Raw genomic sequence first — 10758 nt, forward strand, 5'->3', positions numbered from 1 at the left:
ATTGTTTGCACCGTCTGGCCTCTTCCGTTTCAGATTCTGGAGACTTAGAAAGAACTCTATGAACTGAGAAATTGCCAGACCTTGAAACTGCAGATGAACCAACGACCTTTGTAGAATTATTATTAAGATGAAAATCATAATCAGAAAAATATATTTAAAGTCATAAGAACAATATCCAGAGCTGGGGATATAGCTCAATGATAGTCATTGGCTAGCATGCATAGGTTGTGGGTTTGATCTTCACTGCTACAGAGGGAAGGGGGAATTGAGAGATTCTCTCTAAAGTGATAAAATGCTAAAGCTATAATGTTAAAATACAACTCTTTTGGGTTGGTGAGATAGCTTAGCAGGTGAAGGCACTGTTGTCAAGCCTGATGCCCTGAGTCACCCCAGGACCCACATTACAGACAGAGAGAGCTGACACTGGTGAATTATCCTCTAACTACCATCACGTGCTGTGTGTCTGCCCTACACCACACCACACCACACCACACCACACACAAACACATGTAATAGGAGACTTAAAATAAAATATGAGTACACCTTAAGTATTGTATGACAAGAGATGATCAGAGATGCAGGATGTAGACTGTAATTAGTAATGAACATCTAAAAGAAGAGATGACCTGTTTTTACTCTGTAATGGTTGTAATGTCCACTGAACTGTACTAAGATTGTTCAGCCGGTCACTTGGGTCCATGGCTGAATCAGTTTTAGAATTTGAACCAAATATGATAAAGAAGGAAATTCATGCACATTGGTATAAAGTTTGAGTTAAATACATTGAAAACTGATGGACAGCACGGAGTGAAATCTTTACTCCCCTTTATTGGAGGAAGAAGAAGGGAGCAGACTGAGAGAGATGGAAAGGCCAAAGTTTTGGTGACTCACTGTTCTGGGAAGTGAGTCCTGGACTTCGGACTTGTATAGTTAGTAGATTATTAACTGCTTTGATTCTGCTTCTGGGAAATAAAGTCAGAGACAAAAGCCCCTGTGTTAATAAACCAGGTCCTTGGAAGAGACTCCTTTGGCCTTCTGTACAGTAGGGCCAAAATACACATAATGTGTTGCAACTGATGAAGAGGGATTTAAAAATGGACTTTTTTTTTTTCTGGTTTAAAAATCCCCAAAAGTGCAAAACAAAAAAGTTCATAATCTAGAATTCTTTGTAAATGCTGTTTTTTTAAATGTCACCAGTATAGATTCAGTCTTAAAGAAATAAAATAAAACTAACATATATTAAAGTGTAGGTTGGTGGAGAATCTATATATTAAGGAATATTACTAAATAATTGCTCCTGGGTTTGTGATATCAGGAGTAAATAATTTTTTTTTTTTGGTTTTTCGAGACAGGGTTTCTCTGTGGCTCTGGAGCCTGTCCTGGAACTAGCTCTGTAGAACAGGCTGGTCTTGAACTCACAGAGATCCGCCTGCCTCTGCCTCCCGAGTGCTGGGATTAAAGGCGTGCGCCACCATCGCCCGGCCCGGAGTAAATAATTTTTATTTACTGTTCACATAAATACTTCTAGATCCTGGTTTTTAATTTATTACATTTATTATTATTATTATTTATGTGTGTGTGTGTGTGTGTGTGTGTATGTGTGAGTGTGCACTCATGCCCTGGTACACATAGGAAATCAGAGAACCTATTTTTTTTGTTTGTAAGTAAAAATAAAATCTTTTTATAATGGAAACTTTCAACATATACAAAAATTTGGAAAGTAGTATAATAAACCCTTGTTTAAATCATTATCAATATTCACTGCATGTCTCTTTCCTAGGAGAAGTGGGTAATTATTAATAATACATCGACTGCATTAAAGGTAAACTGTGCCAACTGGGTTTGAACCGAGCTGTCACTAATCTCACCACGATCTTTCATTCCAGGCTACTGAATTCAGCCACTGGAAGAACGTCTTGTTTATCATTCAGTTTCTTCTCTCCTGTCTTTTGGGGTAAGAAGCTGCACATGAGCAGAGGAATTGGTTAATAGTATCTCTTGACAAGTCAGATCTAAATATGTCCTCTGTCTGTCTGCCTGCTCTGCCAGAACCCTGTTTCCTGTGTTTCTCTTGACTCTCTCTGGACAGTACACCCAACCCCATTGCACACACATTAGTAGAAGATGTTTTAAAAATGTGTCTGGGCTGGAAGTACAGACTTTATATTCTTGTTGGTCCAAACATTTCAGTGTCACAGCTATTAATGGAGGTCAGACAGAGTGCTAGGTGCCCTGGGACTAGAGGTACAGGTGTTGTGAGTCCCCGCATGGGCAGTAACACCTGAACCCAGGTCCTCTGCAAGAGCAGCCAGTGCTCTTAACCAGTGAGCCATCTCTCCAGCTTCCGTTAACTCTCTCTTTAACTTTGTTGGATTTAGTAATTATCCTGTTGATGGAGTTCTTAATTTATTATTATTGTTATTATTATTATTATTACTACTGTGTGTGTATGTGTGTGATGTGTATGTAAGTGTCCATATTCCCACTGTGGAGGTTTAGTCCTGGATTTGCCATTTACTAGCTCTGGATAAGCTGCTTAGCCTTGTCTTTTCATGAGGCTAGGATATTCATACTGCAAGATTTAATTATAAAGCAGACTTGGGACTTACTAAACACACAGAAAGGATTCAGTATGAACTGCTAAACTGTGCCCTGTGGGTGTGCCTATAGTTCCATCACCTGAGAGGCGGCTGCCAGAGATTCCCAGAGTTTATGGCCAGACTGAGCTAGAAGGAGGAGAAGAAAACAAAGAAAAGAAACATCCTTGTGGTTGCTGATATCCCTTTCTTGGTTTCGTCTTGGCCTTTTTTGAGAGTGGGTCTTATGTTATCCCAGGCTTGTGTTCTGGCTGTCCTGACTTTGCCTCCTGAGTGTTGGGACCACAGGATCACACCACCATGCTCTCCTGTTGAAATCGCTGAGTTTGGTTGTCTGCTTTCCCCAGATTGTCATGGTTTTTCTACTCTTTCATGTACTTTGCCCTCTTTTGTTCGGTTTGATTCCAAAACTGCGAGAAGAAAGCTTCAGCTTTGACGTGCTAGATTTTCGAGTTTCTGCTTCCTTGAGGATGCTTATAGTTAAAAGTTGTCACAGTCAGCTGCTTTGCTTCTCCACAAGCTCAAAAGTGGCTGTTCAGACCCTGGCCACTGACCAGGGCTGTCCACCCGGTAGGCATCTCAGTTTCAGTGACAGATGCATCCCAGGGCAGGACCCAGAGAGCCAGCTCCAGCGTCTTAGTTGATTTCACCACTTTCAAGTCTGTTTCCCAAACTTCTTTTTCTCAACCACCAGACCTTTATTGAACTTATAATTAAAAAATATTACATTAAAATTTTACTTTACATTTAACATTTACTTATTCAGTGTGTGCATGTGTGTGTATGTCTGTGTGTGTGTGTCTGTGTGAGTGTGTGTGTGTGTGTATGTCTGTGCGTGTGTGTGTGTCTGTGTGAGTGTGTGTAAGTGTGTGCACATACCCATATGTTGCCTTCGTATGAATGTGGAGTTTATTCTCTTCTTTCACCATATCCATCCCAGGGATTGAACATAGGCTTTATCTGCTGAGCCGTCCCACTGGACTTTACGACATTTTGAATAAGCTTGTTACAAAGCCAGTAGAATGTTGAAAGGGTAGGTGTTTAATTTCCCTTTGAGTTATGGTGAGGTTGCACTAATCCTCTGGAAACTTCAGTGTGTGGTTAAGGGTTTTCTCATAGGCTGTGGGGGCTGAGTGCTTCAGGAAGGTGAGATGGACCATGGGAGCTCAAATGATCAGTGCATGCAAGGTGAAAAGCAGGCTGAGCCACAGGCTGGCAGCCTCAACTTGAAAAAGGCCACTCTGGGGCTGGAGAGATGGCTCAGCGGTTAAGAGCACTGACTGCTCTTCCAGAGGACCCGGGTTCGATTCCCAGCACCCACATGGCAGCTCACAACTGTCTGAAAATGCAGTTCCATGAGATCTGACACCTTCACACCAACAAACATAATAAAGTTAAATAAATAAAAAAAAAGTTTTAAAAAAAAAAAAAAAAAAAAAAAAAAAAAAAAAAAAAAGAAAAAGGCCACTCTGCCAAGAGATTACAGGTTTTAGTTCATTCCTTTAGCCGCGGGTACCGGTTTCCTGTCGTTCAAATGGATTATCCTAATCTATTTCCAAACTGTCGCAGGACCTTTGATCTCCCAGAGGAACAATATGCTCTATAATAGAAAGACAAATGCATCAGACCTCCCTACTCAGAGTGCCCAGAGTTGTTCGGCTCCTCCCCCTGCCTCTCTCTCACACACTTCTGCTTTTTGAATTTTCAGCCTGTACTTCTAAAGAGGCAGCTCAGAAGGATGGGTTCTGAGGATAGCTTGCACACAGGACACAGGTATCTGCATGGTCTCTTGATAAGGCAGATTTTTTTCTTTTGTTTTGTTTTTGTTTTTCGAGACAGGGTTTCTCTGTGTAAACCTGGCTGTCCTGGAACTCGCTCTGTAGACCAGGCTGGCCTCAGACTCACAGATATATCCACCTGCCTCTGCCTCCTGAGTGCTGGGATTAAAGGCGTGTGGCACCTGATGATGCATGAGGCTGATGAGGCAGATCTTTTTTTATTCATCTTTCTTTCTTTCTTTCTTTCTTTCTTTCTTTCTTTCTTTCTTTCTGTCTACCTACCTATTATTGTTTCTGTTGGGCTATATATTTTCCTCCTCTCCCCTCCTTTCCTCCCTCTCCCCTCCTCCCTTCTCCCGTGACCCAGGCAGACCTTAACAGAACATCAAAGCTTCAGAAAGGCACGCCATGGTCAGCCTGTTCCCTTGCCTCTTTAGCACATTTTAGAGTCTTCCCAGAGCAGGAGAGCCGGGATTATTTGAAATTCTTTGAACTGCAGAGAATAATGCTCTTAGGTTCCCAGTAGAAAAACCAAATTCAAACCTAGATTTCCCTACCATACACTCACCACACAGGTCGCTTCTGCAACCTAGGAAGCCCTAGGGATTTCTCCTCACAAGCGTGTAAGTTATTCTTCAGAGGATACCCAGCTGGTGTCCTCCGGTTCAGTTCAGTTCTGACAGATCTACCTAGATAGAGGTAGTGCCAGATCCTGGCCCACTCAGGACCAGCTGGAGTCCAGCTCTCTCTCTCTCTCTCTCTCTCTCTCTCTCTCTCTCTCTCTCTCTCTCCTCTCTCCCTCTCTTTCTCCTCCCCCTCTCCTTCCCACCTCTCTCTCTCTTCCTGTCTTCCCCGCTCCACATTGTGTGTGCCACCCCACAACCGTGTGTGTGGCCCAAATACAAAGGTCAGAACCGTTCCAGAATGTACGTTCTCCAAAGTTGTCAACCTTGTTCCTTAGAGACAGGGTCTCTTACTGGCCTGGAAGTCACTGACTCAGCTAGAGTGGCTGGCCATCAAGCCCTAAGGATCCACCCATTTCCCAGTGCTGAGGTTATAAGTACACTACCAAGCCCAGCTTCCCCCCACACCCCCACACAAGTTTTAGAGATAGGACCCAGGTCCTTGAGCACTGTACCAACTGAGTTGTCTCCCAGCCCATAAGTCCAGGACTTCCAGAGCATTGGCTAAAACTGGGGTTCTCTTAACACCTTCTTTGGGTCCAAGCCATTTGCTAGAACAGCTCTCAAAACTCATAAAGAAAACACCAGCTACCCTGAAGCTTGTTAGAAAGGATAGTTTAAGGGATACAGATGAGCAGATAGAGGCAAAAATGCAGAGAGACTTGGGAGGGTCAATCATGGAGGTGGGGTACACCTGGTGAATGCAGGGTTCATCCTTGCTTTTCGGTTGCCACGGCACAGGCAGGATTGCAATGTGCACCGTGGTGTGGAAATGCAGTTGACAGACAAGCCATGCCTGGAAGGCCTTTCTGTTCAGATGTTCCCCACACTCTGAGTGGAGCTTCCTTTCTTCTAGGTGTGGGACCCCCTTCAGAAATGGGGTTCTTATGATCCCAGATAAGTCAGAGAGTTTCTTTAGGGTCAGCTCCAAGACAGAAGGAGGAGAAAGATGGAAGTATAAGCCTCCTCTCAGGAGAGGAGGAGGAGGAGAGATTCTGGTTTCTATGACCTACTTGTGACTATGGGTATTGAGCATGGAATCAAAGATGAGGAGACACTCTTCTCCCTGCTGTGACTCGCTGTTGGTGGCAGGAGAGCAAGGCGCTGTCACTGTAGTAAAGCAGAGAGAGATGAATACTGGTGACGGCCCTGCTCCTTTATATGCAGTCTGGGACTGAAGCCTAAGGGATTGTGCTGCTCACATCCAGGGTGGGTCTTCCCTTCCGTTAAAGTTAAACCTTTCTGGAAATTCCTTCGCAGAAATGTCTGGTAGCACCGTTCTGTGCTGATCCTAAGTTTAGTCATATTGACAGGATTGATCCATTACATCCGCCTGCGGGTGTGTAAATTGGCTTTTCTGGTCTAAACATGTGCACTACACTCGTGTATGTGCCGGTTTGTGTTGTATGGAACTCAGAAATAAGTCGATGAAGAAATACAAGCAGAAAGCAAGTGATGTGATTTGCTATGTGTGCTGGATAGTTTTATCTGACCCAACACAAGCTACAGTTATCTGAGTGGAGGGACCTCAACTGAGAAAATGCTTCCATGAGATCTGGCTGTAGGGCATTTTCTTAACTAGTGATTGATGGGGGAGGACCCATCATTGTGGGTGGTGCCATCCCTGGGCTGGTGGTCCTGGGTTCGATAAGAAAGCAGGTTGAGCAAGCCAGTAAGCAACACTCCTCCTGCATCAGCTCCTGCCTCCGAGTTCCTGTCCTGTTTGTGTTCCTGTCCTGACTTCTTTCAGTGATGAACAGAGCTGTGGAAGTGTGAGCTGAATAAACCCTTGCTTCCCAAGTATCTTTGCTCATGGTGTTTTATCACAGCAATAATAACTCTAAGTAAATCACCATGTAGGAATTAATGAAGGCTCTTTTAGATCAAGGGCTTGGTCTTTTCCAATGCCCTAGAAGTGTTTCTTTAAAAATAATTTATAGTGTGTGTGTGTGTGTGTGTGTGTGTAGACATGCACATGTGTGTACGTGAGTCTGAAGCCAGTGGTTGACATCAGGTATCTCCTCCATCTCTCTCCACCTTGCTTGTTGACAAAGGGTCTCCCACTGAACCTAGAGTTCCCTGATTTGGCTATACTGGGTGACCAGCAAGCCCAAAGACCCTCTTTCCATCTCCTGGTCCTGGGATTACATGCGTGAACCATTATACCTGACTTTTTGTGCTCAAGATCTCAACACAAGCCCTCATTCTTGCCTAGCAAACCCTTTACAAGCTGAGTCCCATTTAAAAATAATTTCTAAAGCAAGCAAACAAACAAATGAAAAACCAAAACTGGGTGCTGGTAGCACACACCTTCAATCTTAGCTCGGGAGGCAGAGGCAAGTGGGACCTCTGTGAGTTCAAGGCCAGGGCCAGCCTGGTCTACCTAGCGAGCGAGTTCCAGGACAGTTAGAGCGACACAGAGAAACCCTGTCTTGAAAAACAAAAAGAAACAGAATTCTCCTTTTCTGAGGACATCTAGTGGGCATATTGAGAAGTGCAGCCTCTCTATCTCTGCTAGGAAGGACTAGGGTTCATTACCAGCAACTCCAGTTTGTTAGCCAGAGATCCCCGCCTAGTGGGCATATTGAGAAGTGCAGCCTCTCTAACTCTGTTAGGAAGGACTGGGGCTCTTTACCAACAACTGCAGTTTGTTAGCCAGAGATCTCCACCTCTAGCTCAGTGAAGTGATGAGTGAATGTCCTGGCTGCCCAGACTCCTGGCAGATGGATAATGGCATCTCGGGTCTCCACCTACTGAGTCAGCAGGCGGGCCAAGGTGTTTTCTAGAGTGGCCTGACAAAACTAATAACACGTCTATCAAAATGACATGTTTACAGGCATGGTGTTGCATGCCCTTAACCCAAGTACTTGGAAAACAGAGGCAGGATCTCTCTGAATTTAAGGCCAGCCTTGTCTACCCAGTAAGTTCCACGCCAGCTGGGGCTACATAGCGAGACCTGCTCTGTCTTAATAAATAAATAAATATAAAATAAATTAAAAAAACATAAAAATTCAGTGGATCAGCAAAAACAAAGACAAAAGACTTCCCTTAACAAAAACAAAAGCCTCTTGACAATAGAAATAACTGAGAAGGGGGTAGTGGGAGTGGAATATGATCAAAATACGCTGTATACCGTATGAAGATCTTATAATGAAATGTGGAATTGATACATGTTGATAAGAAACCCTTTTCTTCCCCTCTCATGTGGACACATGGAATGAGAAATGTAGGGCACCTAATCAGGTTGGCTTATGCACACCTGAGCCTATTGTGAAAAAAAAAAAAACCCTAATGATGGATATCTAAATGCAGGTTCTAGAACCGTCATGACAGCCGGAAAAGGTCGGCGCTCATGCTGTTTTTCTCCTGCCCTCAGGTTTCTGCTGATGTACGCCACAGTTCTTTGTAGCTATTATAACTCAGCTCTGACCACAGCAGTGGTTGGAGCTATCAAGGTAAGTGATGGAACCTTGCACTGGACACTTGGGTGGGGAACAGATGGAAGCTGTGTGTGGAAAGCCGTTTGTGCTGTGGACAGAGACGTAGCGAGTGTGGAGGCTTGTGACTCCCTCAGGGGGTCTATGTGACCCCTCTGCTGATCTGGCATGGGAGTGAGGTTGCTAACTCAAAAAGGTAAGAGGCTATTGCTTTAAAATTGGAATCAGGTGAGGGCATACTTTGGGGGAAAAACAAGTAACAACTGGAAAGAAAAATAATCCAAATACCCGTGATCACTTTGTTGTCTGGAATTGGTTGGCTGGGAGAACCTGCCCTCTGAGAAGACAAGCTCTCCCGAAGGAAGTTTTCAGTGATGCCTTTGCTCTGTGATAAAGCAATGAACTTGGACTGGTAGATTGTTGCAAACGTGTCTGTGTATGCTTGTGTGCGTTTGAAAACACACGCTTTTGAATAGAACGTGGTCTGAATTCCAGTCCACTCTTTCCTGTTCACACAGGCTCCGAGAGTGAGTGGGCAAATCTTACCTACTCCATCCAGTGGCTTCCTCAAGTAACTTTCACTGAGTTCTGCTTAGCGTTTAGCTGACTGCCCTCTCCAGGTTGGGGGTGATGGAATGAAGATGGGAGCTGGCATGCTGACTGCAACGCACTCTCCCAGCTTTTGCCTGGAGTGCAGAAGGGATGAACAGTGCGGTTTTCGGTTACTACATTTTAGTTGACTTCATCTATTCTTAAAGCAGTATGTCATTAGGACTTCCATGCAAGCCTCTGTGCAAAGTAACCCACGGGTCTGGCTTCAGGCTTTGCACGTCTGCATTTCCGCCGAAGTTCCGTTCAGTGATGAGCCCCCTTTCTTTGCAGAATGTATCGGTTGCCTACATTGGGATGTTGGTTGGTGGAGACTACATTTTCTCTCTCCTAAACTTTATAGGGTTAAATATTTGGTAAGTGAACTCACAGTAAAGTGATGGACTTAACATGATTACCAGGTATATAAATAGGTGAAAAAGCAAAGAGAAAGGTTCTGTTTGTCACGCTGGGGATGGAACCAGGGCCACGTGCGTGCCAATCAAGTGCTCTGCCAACAAGCCACACCCCTGCTCCAGGCTCTTTGTGTTTGTAGGCATCGTTTTCATGTGGTCTCTGGGGGACACTTGTCACAAAGAACCTCAGGACTGAGGTTTCCTCCTGCCGTGTGGGTCTCATTATCTGGTGGCTTTTGAAGTGCTGTATCCTGAGGATGCCGGCGGGACTGTGATGCTTTTTAACACAGTTTTGGGTTCTGGACATGGGTATCATATGCAGAATCATTGCATATATACTTTATTTAATAAAAATTGAGCACTTACTTTCTTCTCCTGTCCCAAATGTTTGTAGAGAATAAATTCTCAATCTATAGCCCTGTGAGGGAAAAACCCAGAGATCCTAATAGTTGTGTGCAAATTAAGCTGATTGTAATTATAAAAACATTGACAGCCTCTGTGGGATTTTCACCTTCTCCCCTCTCTTCAGCATGGCAGGTGGTTTAAGATACTCCTTTTTAACACTGAACAGCCAATTAAAACCTAAACAACCCACGGATGAAGAAAGCGTCCCTCTGGATCTGAAGAGCTAGGCTGGAAGGCAGAGTTGCAGGCCTAGGCAGGAGAGGTCAGCCCCAGCAGGTGTGGACAACCCGGAGATCCCACAGCAGGGACAGTCACCTGCTTGGTCAGAGCACAAACAGGATTGTTTGCGAAACACAAAGAAAGCTACCTCATGTGTCTCTGCACAAGGAGCCAAAGGATCCCAAGACACACAGCACAGAACCTTCCCCAACCAAGTGAAGCAAATCCAGCCACGGGGCTCTACACTGTGTGCTGAGGGGGATGTTTCAAGGGTGACTTTGCTTATCAGCACCTTGGCCTTAATTTCAAAGGTCCCAGCCAAAGCAAGTGCCAGGGAGAACTTTTATTGTTGTTGTTGAAACATCTCTTTATTTTCATAAAAATAAACCAGTTTTGATTTAAACGATGCTGGCATGTTGTCTTCCAAGTCATCAAAGTGAAATAAAAAGCCGTTTCTATTTATGCCTCACAGTGTGATTGCGTTATGGTAGAAAATACAGTCGGTTGTTCAATGCCTAGGAATACTCCTGGGGCGGAGGTGATGGCCCAGTGATAGGGAGTGCTCACAGTACAGACGTGAGACTCTGAGCGAGAGAGAGAGAGAGAGAGAGAGAGAGAGAGGTGGAGAACGGGTG

At 44.4% G+C, this 10758-nt stretch overlaps 1 protein-coding gene across 2 annotated transcripts in view; it reads left to right on the plus strand.

The window, feature by feature from the left end:
* LOC121453355 (UDP-N-acetylglucosamine/UDP-glucose/GDP-mannose transporter) overlaps nt 1-10530 on the plus strand; it is a 33151-nt gene extending 22621 nt beyond the window's left edge. For both annotated transcript variants that reach the window (XM_041660075.1, XM_041660076.1), the window contains exons 9-12: nt 1887-1954; nt 8435-8513; nt 9378-9460; nt 10029-10530. In XM_041660075.1, coding sequence (XP_041516009.1) covers nt 1887-1954; nt 8435-8513; nt 9378-9460; nt 10029-10131 — 333 coding nt within the window. In that variant the 3' untranslated portion in view covers nt 10132-10530. The remainder of the gene's footprint in view (nt 1-1886; nt 1955-8434; nt 8514-9377; nt 9461-10028) is intronic.
* Nucleotides 10531-10758: the final 228 nt, after the last annotated feature.

The sequence above is a fragment of the Microtus oregoni genome, unplaced genomic scaffold, assembly GCF_018167655.1.
Source record: "Microtus oregoni isolate MIOR12 unplaced genomic scaffold, Mior012 000011F_ref0000422, whole genome shotgun sequence".
Classification (NCBI taxonomy): domain Eukaryota; kingdom Metazoa; phylum Chordata; class Mammalia; order Rodentia; family Cricetidae; genus Microtus; species Microtus oregoni.